The sequence below is a fragment of the Solanum stenotomum genome, chromosome 7 (assembly GCF_019186545.1).
Source record: "Solanum stenotomum isolate F172 chromosome 7, ASM1918654v1, whole genome shotgun sequence".
NCBI classification, from domain to species: Eukaryota; Viridiplantae; Streptophyta; class Magnoliopsida; order Solanales; family Solanaceae; genus Solanum; species Solanum stenotomum.
Window position 1 is genome coordinate 60117539 of NC_064288.1, and position 25227 is coordinate 60142765.

The 25227-nt window shown below is 35.3% G+C and overlaps 3 protein-coding genes across 3 annotated transcripts; all 3 read right to left on the reverse strand.

Annotated features, from left to right (window-relative positions):
• Window positions 1-9884: 9884 nt before the first annotated feature.
• Window positions 9885-10901, reverse strand: LOC125870908 (uncharacterized). The gene is made up of 2 exons (XM_049551455.1): window positions 10753-10901; window positions 9885-10665 (listed from the first exon to the last, which is right to left on the reverse strand). The coding sequence occupies exons 1-2, from the start codon at window positions 10897-10899 to the stop codon at window positions 9955-9957; spliced, it is 858 nt and encodes a 285-aa protein (XP_049407412.1). The 5' UTR covers window positions 10900-10901; the 3' UTR covers window positions 9885-9954.
• Window positions 10902-11000: 99 nt separating this feature from the next.
• Window positions 11001-17441, reverse strand: LOC125870112 (lysine-specific demethylase JMJ25-like). The gene is made up of 15 exons (XM_049550470.1): window positions 17270-17441; window positions 16315-16414; window positions 16085-16226; window positions 15745-15808; window positions 14676-15411; window positions 14244-14573; window positions 13666-14139; window positions 13121-13193; window positions 12930-13015; window positions 12518-12637; window positions 12344-12405; window positions 11853-11916; window positions 11592-11771; window positions 11308-11484; window positions 11001-11198 (listed from the first exon to the last, which is right to left on the reverse strand). The coding sequence occupies exons 1-15, from the start codon at window positions 17401-17403 to the stop codon at window positions 11001-11003; spliced, it is 2940 nt and encodes a 979-aa protein (XP_049406427.1). The 5' UTR covers window positions 17404-17441.
• Window positions 17442-18755: 1314 nt separating this feature from the next.
• Window positions 18756-21493, reverse strand: LOC125870914 (sm-like protein LSM5). Its single transcript, XM_049551460.1, has 4 exons — window positions 21354-21493; window positions 21098-21221; window positions 19150-19222; window positions 18756-19039 (listed from the first exon to the last, which is right to left on the reverse strand). Exons 1-4 carry the CDS (start codon window positions 21388-21390, stop codon window positions 19007-19009), a joined length of 267 nt encoding a protein of 88 aa, XP_049407417.1. The 5' UTR covers window positions 21391-21493; the 3' UTR covers window positions 18756-19006.
• Window positions 21494-25227: the final 3734 nt, after the last annotated feature.

A 25227-nucleotide genomic window follows, 5' to 3' on the forward strand; every position in this document is an offset into this window, starting at 1 on the left:
TAGCTTCATTCATTACCCCTGCCTTCTATCTTATATTTATGTTTTTGTAATATAATGTGAAGAGTATGAACACCTGAGAAAGCATTTATTAATGAACGTAAACGGGTATTAAATAGAATTACAGACTCCTAATCAAATACTAATAAGGTGACTGCTGAACTAATTAATGAAGTATCCTAAATAAACTGAAGCTAACAAGGGATGAGTGGTTCTGTCCCAATACGATGGGTCACTAAGCTTAACTTGAATAGATTTCGCTGGAAAGCAGGTTTAGGCAGTGCTTGGTGAGAGTGCCAGCTTTTTTATCGGCACTATGGACATGAACAACCTGAACCTTTTTGATGTCTACATGGTGGTGAACAAAGTGAAAATCCACTGCAGCATGCTTCACACAGCTATGGAGGACAGGATTTTTGCTTAGGAATGTGGCTCCAAGATTGTCACAATAAATGGTAGGCAACTGAGTTCATGGTCAAGTAGCTTTTCAAACAATTCCTCATAGTATCAAGTGCATGAATGGCAGTAACCTAGACCACTAAGTATTTTGACAATGAGTTCAGGATTGGACACAGGAGCACCAGCAGTGGCTAACTCATCTCTCATCTGAAAGAGACTGAATAGTGTGAAACTCATCTGAAAGAGACGGAATAGTGTGAAGATATTCAAGAGTCCTTAGTGACACGAGCAAGTTGATCACGCAGGCTGAAGATTCGTGTTTGAGATCTGTTTGCATATGTAATATGCAGAGCATCCACGCTGATTTAGACGAGTTAGCAGCAACAACTGTAGAGGCAATGGTGGGTTTGACAGAAGCAAGAGGTCATTCTGAACTGGATGAGTTGGTCCTGATGGAACCAAGTTAAGAAAGCAGGATTGGGAGATATGTTCGTGCCACTGGTGATCTGAATTCTTACCATCGATTAATGCGAGGAAGGTAAAATGTTTTATCTTCACGGTTGGAACAACACGCAAGTCTGTCTTTGTCACTATGAATCTATGATGATACATTTTAGACTCCCCTCTCTTCCTGCTGTTTTCCCCATCACTAGACAAACTCATTTTCTTCCTCTTTTTATTCGTCTTCTCCATTTTCTCTTTCAACAAAACTTTTCAGCTGCACTTCTACTCTTTTATCTCTTACTAGCCGCAATCTTAGGTTTTGTCTGAAAAATGTTATAAATAGATACACTCGAAGATGTTGACGTGACACAAAGAGCGTGATGTGGTACAGAGAGAGTGCTCGCTCTCTTGAACACATGTGAGGGGCAAAAAATAATTTAAAATCTGAATAGTACTGACACATGTCATTTTTAATTGAACATTTTATATATAATTACATTCAACACCCCTACCTTCTATCTTATATTTATGTTTTTTGTAATACTGGTTCTTGAACACGTGCGTTGCACGTGTATCTCATGCTAAGTAGTATTAATGTTCTAAAATAATATAAATAATATTCCCTCCGTCCCATTTTATGTGAGGTAGTTTGACTTGACACGAAGTTTAAGAAAGAAAGAAAAACTTTTAAAACTTGTGGTCCAAAATAAATGATAGAAATTTGTGTGGTTGTAGATCATTTCATTAAGAATAAAATAGACATTTTATAGTTAAATTGTTACTTAATATAGAAATGTGTCATTCTTTTTTGGGACTGACTAAAAAAGAAAGTAAATCACATAAATTAGGACAGAGGGAGTATTGAAGTATGTATGTGATGAAAATCATAGTGGAAAAATAGGAGTGCGAATTGATGAATGATTTGCTATAATTTATTCACCAAACTCTTCCTTGTGTGGTACCTCAAATTTCGTTGAACGTCGAACTTATTTAACTGTTGCAAGTCACACTTGAGGACTTTTATGAAGAAGAAAAAGAGAAGAAAACTTTAAAAAAATTCATAATTTAAAAATGATAGAAACCCTCTATTTATAGCTAACCAATGGTAGTATGAATAAGTGCTAATTGTGCCTTATCACAAAAGTCACAAGCCTTCAAAAAAGTCACAACTAATCGGAAAAGTCACAATTCTTTGAAAAAATCACAACTCATTGGAAAAGGCACAATCCTTAGGAAAAGGTACAACCATTGATTCACTAGTTTGCTAACCTATTTGTAGACACTATAACCAGAATAGGGATGTGGACTTCCACCCCAATTTTGGAAGTCTTTAGGGCGGCACTTAAACTAGTCATACTTGCTTAAATCGATAGGCTTATTAGACTTTTCAATCTGTTCGATTGATTTTGTTACAAAATCTTTCTTACTGGAGAGGACAACCTCTTGTTCCCGCTCCTCTTTCTTCCGCGCTTCTCAAGTTGAAGTGGAATTAGAAAAATCAAAGATCCAATTAATTTTACCATTCTCTAAAAGAACTCCATACTCAGTTTAAATCTAACAGCTTAGCAACACTAGTGTTCAAGTACCAGTGCTTGACTTTTCAATTTCTCGTGGAGATCTTCAAGAACTAGACACAGTAAACAACATAAGTTCCATAACAATTATCACTCATCAGGTGGTGAACCAGCAGAAACCATCTGCATTAAGGGGAGAGAGGGGGGGTTGTTACTGGATTGATTGTCCCCAGTACAAGAGATCAGGCCTCAAGTTGCCAAAAATACAAAATGTGATACAGAAATGGAATTGAAATAAATATTGGAAAATCGCTACGCAGTGAAGTGATAAATAGTCCTTTCAACTATAGCTCATAGCAGAGTTATGAAGGTGGAGGCAGGATAGCTAGCTTTTCAAATGGCACAAACTATGTACCATCAATATCTAAGAAATAGGAATTAACATTTATGCAGAGTTAAACTAGATTTCGAGACCAAATTTTCTACCAAAACGTCAATGTACCAGGCAATAGCAGCCCAAAACCTCAAACAATTTATACATACAAAAGAACTATAACTCCACTTTCCAAAATGTATCTAGTCCTAGGAACCATAAAGTCGAGAAGAAAGTTAAACAACTGTAAATTGTGACAACAGAAGAAAAGACTTAGTAACAACTAGGGGAATAAAGACATAAGGTTGGACCAATTTTTCAACAAGCCAGCCATCTGCACTTCTGTTGTTACCAATTCATTGCTGATGCTTTCTATCTTGCCAGCTTTTTCTTGAGATAGCAACAAGATGTTTTGAGATTCTCGAGACCGTTCTTGTCGTTCATCCATGATTTCTTTCTGAGCGGTCCTTATATCTTGAAGTCGTTCTTCCAACTCTCGAGCTTCTTCCTCCTTTTTCTCAAACTCAGCCTTCAACCTTTGTTCTGATCTAATCCAATCATCCAGTTTTTTCCTGTCCTCTTCAAAGTCGGTGAAGAACTCCTTGCAACTTGACTTGGATCGTGCCAAGTCCCTACATTTCTTAACCATGAAAGGGAATTCATACTTGAGGCTTCGCAATTGCTTGGCTTGTTCATCGCTCAACAATGATGAGGGATTATCACTTAATGCAACAATTGCATCATGCACTTCCTTTTCTTTTGTCAGGTCATCAGCAAATACCGACAAAGGCAGTCTGATGGAGCATTCATATATCAACTTTGCATGAATTTGTGCTGAAGAAGTGGTACTGTTGATCTGGAGGCCTGATTGTTGCCTGGGATGCTGCTCTTGTAAAGACTTCAAGAATGACTGAACGGTGTGGAAAGTTGATTCAACGTCCTGATCTATATTGATGATCGCTTGACTAGGAACCAACGTGCTTTCTTGAGCCTGACAATATAAAGCATACTTTTACATACATAAATTTCTATGAGAATAACAAGGTAAAGTTAAAGGAGAAATATAATGATATCAGTTGTTGATGGAGTATAAACCTTGTTTGGTGAAAGAACTGGAGGTGGAGAATACAGGATAAGTTGAGCAGTTCTTGATGGATCTTCTCTGTTGGCAGCCATGCTACTGGATGGATCTTCCGAAACGGAAGAAGATTTTGGCATACTTGGTACTGGCATAGCCTAGAAAAGTAGAAATGAAAAATAAATAAATAAAACAAGCCAAAGAATGAAGTTTGACATAGAAATGAAACCTGTTGGGACTGTGGCTCACATTTATAGTTTTGCTGATCGAACTTGATAAGCATAGTTCTGTACCGATGCCTGCTTCAGAGTTCCTATTTGCATCCACGGAAGGAAAACAAAAGTTAGAAGAAATGTGAAACAAGGGTACTTAGCATTCTGCAGTGCACTAGAAGCAATGCCATCACCTCTTTATATGATATTGGTTGACTTGACGCGTAGTTAAGAAAGAAAGAACACTTTCGAAACTCGTGTTGTATAATAAGTCACAGATATTTGTATGGTAATTAATAAAATGGAATTTTGATAGTTAAAAATAGTTTCTAAATATTGAAAGATGTCATTCTTCTGGGGACCGACTAAAAAGGAGAGTGTGCGACACAAGTTGGATCAGAGGAAGAGTTCCCAACTGATTTTTTCGCTCAACTACCATATTTTACCTTTTGTCTTTAAATGGTTATGTCATATGTGTTCCGACAGAAGATAGAAGCATGTCTAGAACAGAAACACCAGATGATAACAAATTAAAATAAGGAGCAGAAATCTTACAATACTGTCTTCTCCAAAAGATTCACTGCTTTGCTCATTGTTTGAACAATAATTTTCTTTACCTGAAGTGGCACAAGAAGAATTTAGTAATCTTTACGCATGCAAACACTGTTTTTTGCATATTGTAAAACTTTAACATGTAATGAGAACATAGTATTGTCATGCTACATGCTATACAGTGGTGCTCTTTTCCATTAAAATCCACATTTATTGATATTCTCTAGACCATAATTTTGAGGAAAAGAACACATATGCTTAAGAGGAGCAGAAGCAAAAAAGAAGTCATATACCCCAAACTTGTCTTTCCTAGAATCATGATTTCTGGGAAGTTTGCGAAGCTCCTCAGTCAAACGGATGCACTCATTCACATTTTCAGCAGAAATAAAATCAAGAGCGACGTTGATAAAGGGCTGTAAAAGATGAACACACAGGAAGTCACTGAGCTGAGCTTATAAAAGTACTAGATTTATGGTTCACTAAGCTAACATCTTACTATAGTAAATCATATCAGTGCAGGAAAATAAATCCAAAAGAAGAACAGGCTTACGAAATGATGTGTACTTGGAGAAAATGAAGATATAGTTATCCATGTAAGAAAAGAGACATTCTTTTTTAACGGACTAAAAAAGAACATAAGACAAACAAATTAAAACGGAGAGAGTATTAAAGGCTGGGATATAAAAGAAAACATTGCTGAAAAAGAAAAGAAAATGATGGCTCTAACTTGACTTCCCTAGTACTACAAAAAATTGCTATAAAAAGAACGATATGATGACGTGGGATAAAGAGATGAACTAAATGCACACCTTTAAATTTCTAACTTGATGAGGGCATCCGGCAGGAACAAAAACAGCTTCACCTAATTTTTGAACAAAAGTCCATGGTTCAATGCCTGTAAAAGGAAATGAAAGCCTAGTGAACACAAGATGCAATCTCAGAAACTGCTTTTACATGAGACGTGCAAGGAAATAGCAACAAATAAGAGAAAAAGATAACCATATTCTTCCTTTAGCCTCCTTTTATGCTCAACGCTCAAGTAGAAACTTTTATCCAGAATGGGATGAACAACCTGTCATGGAAAACACATTGGAGTTTATCAACTTTTCATTGTAACTTTGGGTAGCTAGGAGATGTAATTTGTGAACCATAACATAGCTAAATTGTTACCGGTGGAAAAGGTGAGCCTATGTGCCTAAATTCCCTGAAGTGCTTCCTGAGATATTCCTCCAATTTAGGAACGTCTTGCCTCCTAAAGACATCCCATAGAGCATCATCATCTGCTTCTTCAAATCCTTCAGACCTATCTGTTTCACAATCAGCTGTTACACTCAGGACAGATTTTCCATTTAAATTAGGGATCTTAGTCTTAATGCTCTCATGCATCCTGTTAGCATCAGCTACAAATTCCCTCTGATCCCGTGCTTTGTGAATTTGTCTCAACTTCTCTATGGCCACGAGCTGTTCAACCTTTGGAACCACTGCTTCAGTGTGCATCAATACGTTGACCTAAAACATACATAATTTAAAAGAAAAATAAGACCTTAAGCATGAACTTGGATATGCCTTTTTTGTAAGTTTTTTAATGTAACTTCATCTTAAATTCCCCCCCAAAAGATTAGAGTGCATGTTAACATTTCCGAGTATCTAGATCTCTACAGTAACAGCAGCTTGTTACAGTACAGTTGAAGGAGCCAAACATACCGTATCAGTCAGAGCATAGTGTAGTTTGGTGACCGAGTCTCCATGTCCAAGCTCCTTAGGAAAACCATAAGCAATGTGTACCTTGTAAAGGTTGCATACGTGCTGGAAAACAAAACACGTAATTAATGAAGGCAGAAAGCGTATTAAATAGAGTTAGAGAGAAAACAACAAGACTTCTATATGAACAGAACTCAAGTTATCTAAATAAACAATAAGTGCTCAAATAATAGATGACTAGACGAACCATGCACCAATTGGAGCAATTTAAGATATCAACAGCCTTCATGGTTTGTCGACAGGCACTCCATATTACCGTAGGCTCCCAGCTCAATCGCAATGCTCTATCATGAACGTCAGTTACAATAACTGGTTCACCCTTGGAAAAAGAGAACCGGAAATGCATTGAATTTGTGCTCTGAATATCCACAGCTGCTGGGGAGAATAAGTAATTATCACTAGAATTTTCCCGAGCAGCTGCCTTACGTACCTTGGGACCAGAAGTACTAGGTTCCCCCTTTGATTTTGAACTGTAGTGGTCCAGTGCTGAATCTACATGCAAGTTACATTTTTGAGCTATTTCCTTAGCTCTCAGTAACAACTCGAATATCAGTAACTCAGAAAATAGACACCTCAAATATAATGTTCCTTCACTACAGCCTCCCATATCTTTTGGTGGGCAAGAAATGGCACCATTTTCCATGGGTTTCCATTTAGATTCCATAGCGACCTCGGTTTGATCCCTTGTTATAACTTCAGCCATTCCAGGCAAATAACTTGGTCCATTGTCAATATTTTGCATCCTCACCTCGGATGCATCTGCTTGCAAGTTGCCATTCCGTAATTCTTTGCAACAAGTAAGGCAAAGTTTATAGGAACAACTAGAACAACTCCGATGAAAGTCAACAATAAAAGCACTGCAATAGTTGCTGCAAAATAACAGATGACATTCATTATTCAGTGAACTTATCAAATAATTGCAGTCTTAAGAGAAATGTGAATGCTCACCAATAAATGGACTTGTTCTTCTCATTTTCTGCTTTGTGTGTATTAGCCTCAAAATCTGGAAATACTGCCCAAAGAAAGAAAAATGATACTAAATGAACACATTGAGCTACTTCACTTTTGATTATGTAGAGTCACTCACATTAATAATGACGACCTATTAAAGGAATCTATAACCTTCTTACTATCGAATAGAGAAATTTAATACCTCCAATCTGATACTCCATCGGCTTTTCAATCATTTGCTCAGTATTGAGTTGTTCCAAAGCAGGCAAAAGTGCGCGTACTATGTATTTAGAGTAGACGATTTTTTCTTCATCAGTGCACTTCACATCTATATTCAACAAATCCTGTATTGCAAACAAGAGAACCACTCAATTTGCGATAAATAAATGTTTTAGAGCAATCATCAGACAATGAGAAGAATTGAAAGAATCCTACTTTCGGTAGCTCCTGTAACAGCAAACATTCTTTACAGTTGCAAAGGTTACGACATACAGGGCAAGCACTTAAGAAGGCCTCTTCTGGTATCCAAGGGTACCTACAAATTGGACAAATAGAAAACTAATTACTCTTAACATATTTTGCAGTAATAAAGGATGGCTAAGCATCAGAAACAATCATTAGCAAATATTACCATCGACTAAAAGCACACAAGTATTTAGCAAAAATAGGGATGTAACTGGGCAGGACGCGGAAGGGTGAGCCTTAACTTGCTAACGTTTTTGCACGTCCTGTCCTTCTCTGCCCCGTTTAGCCTTAACTTGCAAAAATTTTCCACAATTTTGCCTAGCATGCCCCGCCTCATTGCCATTTATGCAAATGATTATCCCACATTTCATCAAAAACTCTCAAAATGATATTCAAATATTCTATTCCCTCCAAAAAGTAGGATTAATAAGCCTACATCTTCAAAACTGTATCTTTGGCCAAAAAAATCTCAATCAAGTCCCCTCGTGATGAGGAAGATTAACATCTCAAGTTTAAATCCTAGGTCGGCATCTAAATTCTTACCATCGATTGATTCAAGGATGGCAAAATGTTTTATCTTTACAAAAACAAATCTCAATCAAGTCCCCTCTTGATGAGGAAGATTAACATCTCAAGTTTAAATCCTAGATCGGCATCTAAATTCTAACCATCGATTGATTCAAGGTAGGCAAAATGTTTTATCTTTACAAAAAAAATCTCAATCAAGTCCCCCTTGTGATGAGGAAGATTAACATCTCAAGTTTAAATCCTAGATCGACATCTAAATTCTTACCATCGTTCGATGCAAGGAAGGCAAAATGTTTTATCTTTACAAAAAAAATCTCAATCAAATCCCCCTCGTGATGAGGAAGATTAACATCTCAAGTTTAAATCCTGGATCGGCGTCTAAATTCTTACCGTTGTTTGATGCAAGGAAGGCAAAATGTTTTTTCTTTACAGTTGGAACAACACACAAGTCTGTCTTTGTCACTCTTCTTACACTGATGACACATTTTAGACTTCCCTCTCTTCCTGCTGTTTTCTCCATCACTAGAAAAACTCATTTTCTTCCTCTTCTTATTCGTCTTCTCCATTGAATTATCAACTTTTTCTTCATCACTAGTGCTGATATCCATATCTGATGATTCTTTTTCCTTGTTTTCCATTTTCTCTTTCAACAAAACTTTTCAGCTGCACTTCTACTCTTTTCTGTCTTACTAGCCGCACTTAGGTTTTGTCTGAAAAATGTTATAAATAAATGCACTCAGATGCTGACGTGACACAAAGATCGTGCTGAGGTGGTGCAAATAGTGTGCTAAGGTGGTGCAAAGAGCGTGCTCACTCTCTTGAACACATGTGAGGAATTGAACATTTTATAACTACATTAAATGCATAATTGACTAACATTAAAAGTTAAGGTGATATCTTTTAAATTATTTTACTTTATTTCTTTATGTGGCGCTACTATAAAAAGAAATAAAATTAATTCAAATATATCAGAATAAAGAGAGGCATAAAATGCATGTCCTTGGCTTCATTCAACACCCCTAAATTAGTTGTACTTACTTGCTACCGGACTTATCTGTCTATTCAATTGATTTTTTTGCAGAATCTTCCTTGCGGGAGACGACAAGATCTTGCTCCTGCTCCTTTTTCTTTGCTTCGATCTCAAGTTGAAGTGGAAGAAAAATCAAAGATCCAAATAATTTTACCATTCTGTAAAAACTCCATACTCAGTTTAAAGCTAACAACACTAGTGTCAAAGTACCATTGCATTATTGGCATAATGTTTTCAATATAATGCAACTACAATTAATAGTAGAGCCTAGCTGAAACACACACATAATTTACTAAAACCTAGCCAATGCTGATTCATTGTAAGCTCGTACAGCAGAATCACTGAAAAGTGAAAACACATATTGAAATCATTGCTTGACTTTTCAATTTCTCGCGGAGATCTTCAAGAACTAGTGTTAGTAAACATCAAAAGTTGCATAGCAGTTATCACTCATCAGGTGGTGAACCATAAATATCTACAAAAACATCAACATACCGGGAAAAAGCAGCCAAAAACCTCCAATAATCTATACATACAGATGAACTATAACTCCACCTTCCAAAATGTATCTAGTCCAAGGAACCATAACGTCAAGAAAGTTAAAACAATTGTGGTTTCTGACAACAGAAGGAGAGACCGGAATGTAACATCTACGGGAATGTAGACTGAAAGTTGGACCAATTTTTCCTTAAGCCATCCATCTGCATCTTTGTTGTTACCAATTCATTGCTAGTGCTTTCTATCCTGACAGATTTTTCTTGAGCTAACAACATGAGTTTTTGAGCTTCTTTAGACCCTTCTTGTCGTTCATCCATGATTTCTTTCTGTCTGGTCCTTATATCTTGAAGTAATGCTTCCAACTCCCTAGCTTGTTCCTCCTTTTTATCATACTCCGACTTCAACATTGCTTCTGATCTAATCCAATTATCCAGTTTTTTCCTGTCCTCTTCGAAGTTGGTCAAGAATTCCTGGTAACTTAATTCAGCTCGTGCCAAGTCCCTCCATTTCTTAACCATGACAGGGAATTCATACTTGAGTTTTACCAATTGCTTGGCTTGTTCATCGCTAAACAATGATGAGGGATTTTCATTTAAAGCAGCAATTGCACCATGCATTTCTTTTTCATTTATCGGGTCATGAGCCAATGCCTCCAAAGGTAGTCTGATTGAACATTCAAATATCAACTTTGCAAGTGTTTGGGCTGAAGAAGTACTATTGCTCTGGAGGCTGGATTGTTGGCTGGGATACTGCTCTGGTAAAGACTTCAAGAATGACTGAACCGTGTGGAAAGTTGATTCAACGTCCTCTATATAGATGAACTGCTTCAACTCTTGACTAGGAACCAATGTGCTTTCTTGAGCCTGACAATATAATGCATATACTTTTACATAAATCAATAACAAGGAAAAACTAAACCAGAAAAGATATCAGTTGTTAATTGAGTAAACCTTGTTTGCTGAAAGAACTGGAAGCGGAGAATGTAGATTAACTTCAGTAGTTCTTGGTTTCTCATCCTCACTTGGGGCAACATATTCTTCAATTTTGACAGTCTTGCTACTAGATAGATCTTCCGAAACGGAGGAAGATTTTGGCATACTTGGTCCCGGAATAGCCTAGAAAAGAGGAAATGAAAAAAAAAAAAAAAAAAGTGATGAAGTTTGACTTAAAAATGAAAGCTATTGGGACTATTGAGATATCAGTAATCAATTGAGTAAACCTTGTTTGCTGAAGACAGGTGATCAAGAACTGGATGCGGAGAACGTCGATTAACTTCAGCATTTCTTGGTATCTCATTCTCACTTGGAGCAACATATTCTTCTCTTCTGGTAGTCTTGCTACTAGATAGATCTTCCGAAACCGAGGAAGATTTTGGCATACTTGGTCCTGGAATAGCCTAGAAAAGAGGAAATGAAAAAAAAAAAGAAAAAAGCCAAATAATGAAGTTTGACTTAAAAATGAAAGCTATTGGGACTGTTGAGATATCAGTAATCAATTGAGTAAACCTTGTTTGCTGAAGACAGGTGATCAAGAACTGGATGCGGAGAACGTCGATTAACTTCAGCAGTTCTTGGTATCTCATTCTCACTTGGAGCAACATATTCTTCTCTTCTGGTAGTCTTGCTACTAGATAGATCTTCCGAAACGGAGGAAGATTTTGGCATACTTGGTCCTGGAATAGCCTAGAAAAGAGGAAATGAAAAAAAAAAAAAAAAGCCAAATAATGAAGTTTGACTTAAAAATGAAAGCTATTGGGACTGTTGAGATATCAGTAATCATATGAGTAAACCTTGTTGGCTGAAGACAGATGATCAAGAACTGGAAGCGGAGAACGTAGATTAACTTCAGCAGTTCTTGGTTTCTCATTCTCAGTTGGAACAACATATTCTTCTCTTTTGGCAGTCTTGCGACTAGATAGATCTTCCGAAACGGAGGAGGAAGATTTTGGTGTACTTGGTCCTGGCATAGACTAAAAAGGAGGAAATGAAGAAAAAAAAGCCAAATAATGAAGTTCGACTTGGAAATGAAAGTTGTTGGGAATGTGGCTCACATTTATACTTCTGCTGATCGAATGTGATAAGGATAATCCTGTATCGATGCCTGCTTCAGAGTTCCTACTTGCATCCACGAAAGAAGAAGAAGAAGAAGAGAAAGAAACTTTAAGTGTACATAAACAAAGGTATTTAGCCTTCTGAAGAGCACTAGAAGCAATGACATTGTTTGAACGGACTGGTAGTTCAAGAAAGAAGACTTTTGAAACTCATTAGTAAAATGAGCATTTTATAGTCAAATTATCTCTGAATATAGAATGGTGTCATTCTTTTCGGGACAAACTAAAAAGGAAATTATACTTTAAGCATATCCAGAATAAGACCAAAACGCAAAATTTATGCAAGGCACAGAGAGATGGCAGGAAAACTTTACGATACAGGAGGAAAGAGGTTATATAAGTTCATTTTCTAAACGAAATATACAAGTTTCATGTTAACCAAAAAGCAAATAAGAGCACAACTTTGTGAAAACAAGGAGCAACAATCTTACAATAGTGTCTTCTCCAATTGATTCACCGCTTGGCTCATTGCATGAACAATTATTTTCTTTACCTGAAGTGGCACACGCAGAATTTAGTAATCTTTACACATGCAAACACTCATTTCAGCGAGAAACTAATATTACAATCATAACATCAATGTAGTGAAAAAAGAAGTCAAATACCCCCAACTTGTCTTCCCTAGCTTCATGATTTCTGGGAAGCTTGCGAAGCTCCTCAGTCAAACAGATGCTCTCATTCACATTTTCAGGAGAAATAAAATCAACAGCGACATTGATACAGGACTGTATAAGATGAAAACGCCAGAAGTCACCGAAATTACTCAATTTCGTTTATTATCTTTTTTTCTCTTCATAAAGCAGTACGAAAGATGCCATTCAAGAAGCTGTATAGGATAGATGATACTTTCTAAAGCACTATTAAGGATTATGACAGGGATCTAAAATCAGAAACTGCTGGAAAAGAAAAGAAAATGACGGTTTTATGCGCTGCTGGACTTTCCTAATACTACAAAAACTTGCTATAAAAAAAGGGCAATAGAATGACGTGGGATAAAGAGATGAACTAACTCCATACCTTTAAATTTCTAACTTGATGAGGACATCCAGCAGGAACGAAAACAGCTTCACCTAATTTTTGAACAAATGTCCACGGTTCAATTCCTGCAAAAGGAAATGAAAGCATAGTGAATGCAAGATACAGACTCCAAAACTGCTTTTTGCACGAGACATGCAAGGAAATGGCAATGAATAAGAGAGTAAGATGACCATATTCTTCCTTTAGCCTCCTTTTATGCTCAGTGCTCAAGTAGAAAGTTTCATCAAAAATGGGATGAACAACCTGTAATGGAAACAATATTTTGGAGTTTAATCAATATATTTTTGGATTATTCAACGAGGATATCAGGTGAAATAGTATATTGGAGTTTAATGAAGTATCAAATTTCCATTGTAACGTTGGCAAGCTAAGAGATGTAATTTCTGAACCATAAAAGATAAGAAACCATAACTAACATCCATCAACAGAGCCGAAGTACAATAACGTACATTACATGTTTTCACACTAAGTATCAAAGTGATTATTATGAGAATTACAAATAACTTACATCACACCATTATAGCAATTACAATGGAAATCACCAAGACGATAAATATCAGGCCACATCCTATGGAGATGTGACAAGTCAAGAGACAGAAACATTGAATGACGACGTGCACTTATAGTCATGGGGGAGGCAAAACATGGATAAAGATAAAATTACTTTAGAAATTTCAAAATGAAGAAGTGAATGAAAGTTGCAGCTTATCTTTACCTGCGGCAACGGTGAGCCATATATGTGCCTAAATTCCCTGAAGTGTTTCCTGAGATATTCCTCCAATTTAGGAACATCTTGCCTCCTAAAGACATCCCATAGAGCACCACCATCTGCTTCTTCAAATCCTTCAGACCTATCCTTCCCAAAACGAGAACTACTATCCTCTCCGTCTTTCTTTGTTTCACAATCAGCTTTCACACTTCGGAGGCAATACTTCTTATTCTCAGATTTACTACTATTCTCAACTTTCAAACCATCACAGTTCTGTTTCTTCTGAGAAAAGTTCATCCCTTTCAGCACAGATTTTTCGTTTACATTAGGGACGTAATCCTTAATGCTCTCATGCATCCTGTTAGCATCAGCTACAAATTCCCTCTGATCCTGCTCTTTGTGAATCTGTTTCAACTTCTCTATGGCCGAGAGCTGTTCAACTGTTGGGACCACTGCTTGAGTGTGCATCAACATGTTGACCTAAAATATACATAATGTTAGAGTGCATGCTAATATTTCTGAGTACTTAGATCTCTACAGTACCAGCAAATTGTTACACTACATTTTGAAGGAGCCCAACGTACCGTATCAGTCATAACATAGTGTAGTTTGGTGACTGAGTCTCCACGTCCAAGCTCCTTAGGAAAACCATAAGCAATGTATGCCTTAGGTCCCAAATCTGGCTTCACGCAGTTATCAGGAAGTCTTAGAGCAAGATTGAGATAGCCATATTGAGGATGTGTATATTCCATAAAAGGTAAACAACTTGAAAATTCAGCACCATGACGCGGCAGCCGCTCATCAAATAGACCTGATGGCGGCCAGTCATTCAACTTTAAGAGTTGAGGCCACCCGTAACTGTCAAAGCGACCCTCCGTGTATCCTATAAAAAACTGGTGTATGTTCTTTTCCAACTGCATGGTATCCAGGATAAAGTAAACTAAGGTAAGAACATGGAAAATATAATATACTACACCTCAATTGTTTCTGATTTTGCAAAGCATGTTTACACAAACCTTACACCAATTTAAGCAATTCAAAACATCAGTAGCCTTCTTGGTTTGTCGACAAGCACGCCACATTACCATAGGTTCCCAGCTCAATCCCAACGCATTATCATGGACGTTAGTTACAACAACTGGTTCACCCTTAGCTAAATATAGACGAAAATGCCTCAAATTTGCACGCCGAGTATCCACAGCTGCTGGACAGAATACATAGTTATCATCAGAACTTTCCCGAGCAGCTGCCTTACGTAGCTTGCCACCATAAGTACCATTTTCACCCTTAGATTTTGAACAGGAGTGGTGCAGTTCTGAATCATTATACATTTCCTTCACTTTACATTTTTGAGATATTTCTTTAGCTTTGAGTAACAGCTGCGATATCCAATTCTCAGAAAATATACATCTCAAATTTAATGTTCCGTTACTACAGCCTCCCATATCTTTGGGTGGGCAAGGAATGGCACCATTTTCCACGGATTTCCATTTAGATGTCATCGCCACCTTAGTTTGATCCCTTATTTTAACTTTAGTCGTTCCACCACAAGTTCCATTCTTGACTGAAGTTACGCTACAACCTTTACCATGCAAATAATCCAGTCCATTGTAAATATATTGCATCCTCACTTCGGATGCATCTGCTTGCAAGTTGTCATTCCTTAATTCTTTGCAACAAGTAAGGCAAAGTTCATAGGAACAACTAGAACACCTCCGGTGAAAATCAACAATAAATGCACTGCAATAGTTGCTGCAAATAACAGATGACATTCAATATTCAGTGAATTTATCAACTACTCCCTCCTTCCCAAAATAAGTGTAGCTTTAGCAAAATATTGTCCCAAAATAAGTGTCGCTTAAGGAATTCAAGACAAAAATAGTAATTGTTTTCAAATATACCCTTATATTAAAGAACTACTTCCTAATAGTGTTCGATTCTCAAAAACATCTAATAAATAGGGGTAACTTAGTAAAGTATACCTTACATTTATTGTTTTTCTAATTGGGCGTGAAATGAGTTAAAGCGACACTTATTCATGGACAGAGGGAGTAATTACAATCTAAAGTAAATATGAATGCTCACCAATAAATACACTCGTCCTTCTCGTATTTTGCTTTGGGTATTTTAACCTCCGAATCTGGCAATGCTGCAAAAGAAAGAAAAAATGGTACTCGATGAAACAATCTTTTTCTTGAAGAATTACAGCCCCAAAACTCATAGCATTCTTAAATGTATATCAACTTTGAGATGTTTGGCTTCATCAAATGCTGCCAGTATTTGCGAAATCACATCGAGTCACTCACATTAATAATCCGTGTTACCAACAGTATATGACAACCTACTAAGTGACAACACCTAGTATATGACAACCTCTTTACAAATCTATAACCTTGTTAGCATCAGATTGAGAGATTTATAATACCTTGAATCTGATACTCAATCTCCTTTTCAATCATTTGCTCGGTATTAAGTTGTTCCAAAGCAGGCAAAAGTGCTTGTACAATGTGCTTAGAGTACTCAAATTTTTCTTCATCACTGAACTTCACTTCTACATTCATCAAATGCTGTATTGCAAACAAGAGAACCACTCAATTTGCAATAACTAAATGTTTTTAGAGCATTAGACAAAGAGAAGAACTGAAAGAATCCTACTTTTGCTGTCCCATCTAACCGCAAACATGCTATGCAGTTGCAAAAGTTACGACATACAGGGCAAGCTTTTAAAAAGTCCTCCTCTACCATCCCAGGATACCTACAAAAGAGGACAAATAGAAAACAGAAATGATGAACATCAGAAACTGATTACAGACAAACAGATGTAGCCGGAGTGATCGGGGCAATGGTTACATATATAATGTATTACATTTGAATGAAATTGATCATATAAATATGCTAATTCATCAATGCTATAAATATCATCAAAGAGTTCATATAAACACTATTATATCATATGATTGTCAAGGCTTCAAGCATCAACCTCAATGACCAAAACAAAAAAAGAATCATGACCTACCAAAACTGAAGAAAATACAACCATGGACAAAAAGCACAAGTATATAGCAAAAAATAAGGATGTATGTTCTAACTGGGGCAGGGTGAAGCGGGACGGGGAAGGGCACAACTTAACTTGCTACAGTCTTAGCCCGTCCCGCCCCACCCTGCCCCATTTTAGCTCCACCCCACAATTTTTCCCTTCCTCTCTACCCCATTTGCCATTTACAAATGATCATCCCAAAATTTCTTCAAAAACTCTCACAAAATGATAATCAAATATTCAGTTTATCCCAATTTATACTACTCACTTTCATTTTTACTCCGTCTAAAAAAGAACAACATATTTCTATATTCATGAACTTTAAAAGGAGTCACACTAACATAATTAAACCACATATTTCAAAAGCATTTCTTTCTTAAACTCCAGGTCAAGTCAAACTACATCACATAAATTGAACCGAAGCCAAAAACTAGGATTAACATGCCTACATCATCAAAAGAATCAATCTTTAGCTTTTAAAAAAACCTCAACCAAGTCTCCTCATGATAAGGAAGATAAACAAGTCAAAACCCGAAGTTTAAATCCTGAATCCACCTCTAATATAGTACTTACCATCTATTGATACAAGCAAGACAATATCTTTTCACTTTACATTTGGAACAACACACAACTCTTTCTTTATCAGACCTCTGACACTGATGACACATTTTGGACTCCCCTTTCTTCCTACTATTAGAAAAACTCATTTTCTTCCTCTTCGAATTCGTATTATCAGAACTATCATCATCATCATCACTAGAAGTGTTATAATTATCAATATAATCAACATCATCATCATCATCATCTTCTTCTTCTTCTTCTTCTTCTTCTTCTTCTTCACTACTACTACTGATATCTATGATCACAATTGGGATATCTAATTTCCTTCTCTTGTTTTGCATTTTTTTTTCTTTTACTTCCAAAGAAAATTCTCAGCTAAGCTTCTACTCCCAAATCCCAATACAAAGTGAAAGTCTTTTTGTTTCTGCGCGGGAATAACTTAGCATGCCGTACTTGGGTATCCGCTCCGTTCACTTTTACTTATTCATTTTACTTATTCATTTTGAATGGCGTGATAGTATGTCTAATGTTAACTTGATGCGAAGTTTAAGAAAATTAAAATAAAATTGAATCTTGTACATATAATTTGTACTAAAATGTATTTTAATTTTGTGGAATATTTGGTACCAATTTTTATACTCCCTCTGTCTGATATTAATTGATTATTATATTAAAAATAATTGTCTCATACTTACTAAATCAAGAAAGTATTAATTGATTTATTCTCATATTATTCTTGCAATTAATTATTTTTGAAAGTGTTTAAACTTGTATGAAAAGCTCCAAAGAAGTTCTTAAGGGGTGAATTGGTAAAACTATCCTCTTATTTATGATTTCTTAATATGCGTGTGAACTAATATGAGACGAAAGAGTCAAATAAGTTAATTCTTATATATGTATATTTTTGTTGGGTTATATGTTTAAACCAGAAGCGACTATAGATGCTATAATAAAACTTTGTAAGATAGTAAGTATCTCGACAACTCTATGAAAATCAAATGAGGTCTCAACAAAGTTTAAGAAGTTAAAAAATGACTTTTCAATTTTGTAGTGTTAAATTAAAAAATAGGTAGAAATTAGAATATACTAAAGTGTGTTTTAATTTCGTAGTCTTAAACATATTCAGTAGAAAGTTAAAACTAAAGAGTTACTTTTTTTATAAAAATTAAAAGTAAAATATTTTTTAAATGAACTAAAAAAGAAAGTAAAACAAAGTATTTGCTTTTAAGATTTTCATAATAGAGAGTTGCAATATGCATATATTCTGATCATTTAAATTGTCTGTCATGTTTGGAAAAAAAAACTGATTAATTTAAATTACATTATGCAAAGGCAAGAGTCTTACTCGTCCCTGCTTGGTTTATTATTATTAAGAATAATCAGACAAGACGAAATCACCTAATGTTTTTCCATCTCTGTTGTAATTTGAACCTTGCACACACTTCATTAACCATTAGACTACACCCTCAAGGCACAAAGACAACTAAAATGTATCGTCACAGTAACCAACGATCCATTTGAATTTTACCATTCTGTCGAAACTCCATACACAGTTTAAAGCTAACAGCTTGGCAACACCAGAGCCAAAGTATCATTGCAAGTATCATCACCATAAACGTTTTCAATATAATGCAACTACAATTGATAGTAGAGCCTAGCTGAACACATCAGAATTACTAAAAATACATATATCTCGCGGAAATCTTCATCAACTAGTCTCACTAAACAGCACAAGTTGCATAGCAGTTATCATTCATCAGGTGGCGACCCTCCTGGAACCAGCTGCATGAAGGGGAGAGAAGATTATACTCACGATAGCAATATTGTTATTCGAAGGGAGAGGGGGAAAAATGAAGAAATATTTTATTCGGAAGGGGCTAGATTATACTCACGATAGCAATGTTGTTTCCATTGAGCAATATCTGATCAAGTTTTGTTATCCTCCGCCCTTCAGAAGTGATCTCACTGTAACATAATTGAAAACTTGTTGAGCAGAGGATTGATAAAAAGCACCGGGAAAAAATAAACCTGTCTACATCCCGGGATGGGGAATAACATGAACTTTACAAAAGGCAGACATACTGTGTTACATTAAAAGAGAAAATAACTTTTATGCGGATAAACTAGACTTAAAGAGAGACCGCATCTTATACTGAATCATCAATAAAGCAGATGAATGCATCCTAAAACCTCCGTTTCAATATCTAATTATAGTTTTTTTTTTTGAAATAATTTCGATATCAAATAATATTTTAGTGCTCCTTGAAAGAAAGAATCGGCCAGCATCAAAAGTTGAAAGACAAACAACAAAGCTGCTATGAACGTAGAGGTACCGTACTCAAGGAGTATGTTTTAGGCTTTTAGCCTTTAGGTGTCAACTTATGAAATTATTTTTTTTGATAAGGATCTCTTTTAGATGAATATGCAAGTAACATGTTATCTGGTCATTAAATTTCCTTCGATAGCTACCCATCCACAGTTCCAAGCCATGGGCAACTAGACAAAACAGGCAGAACAAACGTGAGAATTCACTCTCCCTCCTCCTCCTCCTCAATTATGTTTCTTTTATCCATGTGATTCCACAGCATAGCGGCTTTCCACTCCAAGCGGATAAGATCACATATAAGAGGGCCACAATTTAAATGCATTCTCAGACTTCTGAGTAAATATTTTAATTGCACTTGGGAAACATAAATCAGGTTCCGTAAACAATACAAAATAGACAGACTGAGAACTTTCGACTCGTATCATCTTAGTTTGTACTAATATAAAACTAAATCCTCACTCGAATAGAGATACCAAAGCTAATTTCAGTCCCCAGTGCAACAGATCAGGCCTCTGCCTCAATAACATACCCAGTGAAATCCCACAAAGTGGGATCTAAGGAGGGTAGAGTATACGCAGACCTTACCCCTAACATGTGGAGGTAGAGAGGCTGTCTCCGAAAGAACCTCAACTCAAGTAAAGCCAAACAAAGGAGTAATACAAAATGTGATACAGAAATGGCAGTGAAATAAATATTGAAAAATAGTTGGCACAGTGGAGTGACAAATAGTCCATTCAACTATAGCTCATAGCAGAGTTATGAGGGCGGAGGCAGGATGGATACCTTTTCAAATGGCACAAACTATGTAAACTATAGCTCATAGCAGAGTTATGAGGGCGGAGGCAGAACGGATAGCTTTTCAAATGGCACAAACTATGTAACATCAATATATATGCAGTAACATTTATGCAGAGCTAACATACAAAATTATTGTAAAGAGTAACTCTCAAAAAGCTGAGCATACATTACTTTACAACATTAACATGATGGTTCCCAATTCCCAGCTCCATCATAATAAAATCCAATGGCTGCTACGATATACCAGGATAAGAGCATGGAAAAGAACATGCATTACTTACTTAACAGAAAGGCATGAATTTGTGATCAACATTCAAGACTTCCCAATTCCACATTACAAACTGGTGTATTCGAACTTCACCAAAAGTTCACAACTTTATTCTTGAATCATTTTCAACTACACATGACGCTAAACCCCAATTCTCATATAAGTACACAGATTGCAACTCTAAACTCGGCAAATTTGACCGGGCACCTATCACTACACAAAACTGGTCTACTTAATCAATCTCTGCTCCAAATCCAATGCACACAATTGAAAACCTACTAAATTCCTTTAGCACTCCAAAACCCTAGAGTCACAATCTTTGACAAAACAATGGCAAAATTCTAGCATTCCAAAACCCTAAAGTTCCATTTTTTAACAAAACAACAGCAAAATCATCAACAAAAAGAACTGCCCCGCACCATAAAAAGTAAAGAGACAAAAAACTTACTATTCAGTAACATCTTCAAGAACCATGTTAACATAAACATCAAATCCTCTAAGTGTACCAACAAGCTCCTTATCACCCTTCATTATCACCCATATCTTTGAACCAATGCAACGATCAATCAACTCTGCAAAATTAAACACATAAACTCAAAAACCCATCTCATAAAACTAACAAAAAAACATAAAAATTACACCAAATCCCTAAAAAACACAAGAACAAAATCAAAAAAATAGAAGGCAAAAGTTAAAGAAAGTACCAGAAGGAAGAAGCTGAGAAGGGTTGTTCGAAGACATAGCTGAGATTGAGATTTCACAAAGTTTCTCTTTTGCTCACAAAATTCTAATGGTGGTGAACTGAAAAGGCTTAGAACTGTTCAACTTTAGGGGCTTTTGTGTTTAGGGTGATTTGTTGGAGGGTTGAAACTGATATTTTATAAACTTTGAGCCTTTTGGGCCTGGATTTTGCCAATGGCCCAATATCAAACTGTTAATAATGGGCTTGGATTCTCTCTTTCCTTTTCTTAGGTATATGGGCTTGGCCCATTTAAATTTGAAGATTTGGGAAAATGGGTACTAGGAAATGATGCGTGATGTCTTTGAAAGTGTTCGGTTTTGAATTTTTGATCTTGCTTAATAAAACTTTAAAAAATGATCTTAAGTTGAAAAAAATCGCTAGGAAGAACTTACGTTGTCTACCATAAGACAAAGTTTGTGGTCAATTGAGCAAGTTTCATACCACAATCATTTAGAATGTAATTGAGAAATAATGGAGTTTTGATTAAGAGTTTCAAACTACGTGAAAAAATTATGAAGTTCATTTTTTTTATCAGTTTAAACTTTATGAATGATTAATGGGATTTAATTTTTCACAATTACAGTGTGAAATTATGTTGGTATTTTGAGTTATTCGGAAAAGATTCACGGAGTATAAATTTTCACAATCATAATGAAAAATTATTGGAAATTCAAATTCAATAAACGACTTGGGGAGTTTAAACTCCTAAAATAAATCATGGAACTAAAACTCACAACCTATACATGAAAAATTACTTAAGTTTTAAATTTGAGAAACGATTTATAGAGTGGAGTGGATGCTACATATTAGGGTAGATGGTTAATTAGTAGGGTTAGAAGGTATCTCGCTTAGGCTTGTTAGTGCATGTTGTTAGGGGTGGAGCTAGCTTAGGCCTAGGTGGGTCATCTGAACCCCCTTCGATTGAAAATTTCACTATTTATACATGATTAAAATTATTTTTTTGTGTATATATAATAAATATTGAACCCTCTTCGACTAGTTCGTATGTTTACTTATTCATATTTTAAACCCCTAAGTGAAAATTCTAGTTCCGCCTTGTAGTAGTAGTCGTACACTAGTTTCTTTCTTATAGACTTTTTATTGTTGTTTTATTAACTGATGTATCTTCTTCATGATTTTCTTTTTTTGTTACTTGGGTTTAATATATTTGAGCCAAGGATATTTCTTTAATAACATCTCGAACTCTATAAAATAGTGATAAAATCTACGTATATTTTATCATTTCCAAACTCTACCAAATGAGATTTCACTGTTGTGGTTGTGCTTAGGGGAAAAGTTAGGTAGGCTATGAGGTGTGATTTTGGCCACGAGAGGGACCTTTTAAGACGATGTGTTCTCTTGTGATCAAAGTTTTGTTTAATTCCTCTTAATGTTGCAACTCAAATTAATGATATGGTCCATTTCTTGTTTCCCTATTTTTATTTATTTTTATTTAATATTCAAAATTTGGTAGCCCACTAATTATAGTTTGTCAAGCTTTTAAGAAATTAAAAGCATTTCTTTTATTTTTAAAAGAATATATTTTTTCTAGAAAATTGATCTGTTTGATCAAGCTTTTAATAATAAAAATTGTTTTAGAAAAACTGAAAAAATACTTTTTAAAAAACTTGTCCAGACACAATTTGCTGCAATAATACTAGCAAACATTTTTTTTTCAAATTGATCAGCCAAACAAAAATAATTATTCTTCGAAACTCGAAACTACTTTTTTAACAAAAAAAGCCTTTCACGTGGGTCTATCCTTGGTTCACTCTCTCAAAATGGACTCGTTAAAAGTAGAAACAGACTCCATTGATATTTTAAGACTGCTAGATCATCCTCAACCACCTTACGAATCTATTATATTTGATTGCAGGTCATTGTTGAGGAAGTTGTTGAATCCAATGGTCCGCCACAACTTTAGAGAAGGGAACTACGTAGCAGATATTTTGGCAAAGCAAGGTTCCAAGCTAACAAGTTATAATATGGCTACTATCCTTCAATCCCCTCCGGACATTGTCCAATGCCAGCTTACAAAAGACAAGAACGGAGTAACTTCCTCTAGACTAGTTAACCCTACTACGTGTAATAAGTTAGCTCGTTTCGAAAATCTTATTGTAACTAATAACCCATATAGGGTTAATGAAACTACTGTACCCCCTAATTATATAAATATATAATATAATCTTATTATCCAAAAAAAGAGAGTAAAGTATTGTATTTGTTGTCTATCATTCGATCACAAACTTTTTACAATGATTCGAATTAAATAGCAAATCTAAATTTAATTAGATTTCAATGTAAGTATCTAACAAAATAAAAAAAACACAAATCTACGTTCATATTTTAGTTAATTTTACTTTTCAAGCGTAAAAATAAGATCTAGAACTTTCTACTTGATTTTTTTAAGAGAACAATTAATTGCTTGCCTTTAAGACCTAAATTAATGGGAAAATTCTTTTTTTTAATGGAAAAATACGGAAGGAGATTATAAGGTGGAGAGTTGAAATCTTATCAATAAGGTAGAAGTTTAGATAACCAACCAACTGAGTTATAGTCCATATTAAGTGAATTGTTGAGATTTTTTTATAGTTCTAAATTTTTTCAAAGTTCAAGAGAATTGTTGTGACTTTTTTTCTCTTCATATTTATCTTTCTTTTAAGTAATGAAGTTCGTAACAACTTTATGTTGTCTAGGAGAATAGTCTAGGAATAATTAAAAGGGTAATAATGAAAGTAACCTCTAATTTTTATCCTTAAATATATTTTTTCTCATAAGGTGTGTCATATTCAACAATTCACTTAATATGAATTAGATGGGATATTAATATATCCGGCCACTAGGAATATACTTTTTTTTGAATTACTATTTTTGTTAAATATCATCAACCCCATCCTTCCAAACTTTTGGGGATAATTTGTAGAAAAAGTGCAATTTTTGAAAGGCAAGAAAAAGACTTCTATACTTTACCTTAAATATTTGTGCAAAAAGGGAAATGTCTATATTCATAGTGACTTGGCAAAATTAAGCCCATTCATAACACAACTAAAATTAGCATTTAACAAATTCATATATTTTTATAGATGACAAGGAACCTAGAAATATATTTAGAATTTATACAATTATGATTTTAAAAAATCTTGTAGACATTGAAGTTTTATTGATAAATTCATATTAAATTTGGATTAAATCTTAAATTTATGATACATTGACCAAGTCAAATTACTGGTTAATAAAGTCGGATTAATATTTAAGTCAAAATTATATGACTTAAATCAAGTCCAAATTACATTTGGGTCAGTCTATTAAGTTGACAAGATAAGCCCAACTCATGTTCTTCAAGCCCAAGGGTCAAAATTGCTCGGGCCAAAATTACCCTAAAACCCTAACTCAAGCCTATATAAAAAGGTCTTTATAAGACCAAAAGGAACACACAGAGAAATACATAGAGAATTCTTACTCTTCAGTAGTGATCTGCAAGTCTTCCGCATACAAAGAAGTCTTCGCTCCAAGTGTTGAGTCGCAAGTATTCCATCAAATCAAAAACATCGGTGAAGAGAAGAATCAGGGAATTACATATCTTTTCTTGAAGATTTTATAAAGATTGTAACCTTCGCATAAATTCAAATACAAATATTGTTGTTTGCTTGCTATTTTCCTTTCCTGTTTGCTGTATGTCAGGGACGAAATTTTAGACGCATACAAATCTATTTGAAATTTAGGTCTTATTCAAACTTTAAAAGTTAGTGTAGAATGTGAAAATTGTCTAAGATTATATAAAGAGATTAAAGACGTCATTACACACCCAGAACTGAACAATTAGAACATGAACAAAC

What these genes read in the sequence shown, in the direction of transcription:
- LOC125870914 (XM_049551460.1), bottom strand. Translation starts at nt 21,390, where the DNA reads ATGTCTTCGAACAACCCTTCTCAGCTTCTTCCTTCTG. An exon ending in TTCTCAGCTTCTTCCTTCTG is followed by an intron (nt 21,222 to 21,353) that starts GTACTTTCTTTA and finishes TTAATTTTGCAG; the next exon opens with AGTTGATTGATCGTTGCATT. An exon ending in ATGGAAACAACATTGCTATC is followed by an intron (nt 19,040 to 19,149) that starts GTGAGTATAATC and finishes CCCTTCATGCAG; the next exon opens with CTGGTTCCAGGAGGGTCGCC.
- LOC125870112 (XM_049550470.1), bottom strand. Translation starts at nt 17,403, where the DNA reads ATGAGTTTTTCTAATAGTAGGAAGAAAGGGGAGTCCAAAATGTGTCAT. An exon ending in CTTGCTTGTATCAATAGATG is followed by an intron (nt 16,415 to 17,269) that starts GTAAGTACTATA and finishes CCTCTTTTGTAG; the next exon opens with GTATCCTGGGATGGTAGAGG. An exon ending in ATTGCTTAAATTGGTGTAAG is followed by an intron (nt 14,574 to 14,675) that starts GTTTGTGTAAAC and finishes GATACCATGCAG; the next exon opens with TTGGAAAAGAACATACACCA.
- LOC125870908 (XM_049551455.1), bottom strand. Translation starts at nt 10,899, where the DNA reads ATGCCAAAATCTTCCTCCGTTTCGGAAGATCTATCTAGTAGCAAGACT. An exon ending in CAGTTCTTTCAGCAAACAAG is followed by an intron (nt 10,666 to 10,752) that starts GTTTACTCAATT and finishes TTATATTGTCAG; the next exon opens with GCTCAAGAAAGCACATTGGT.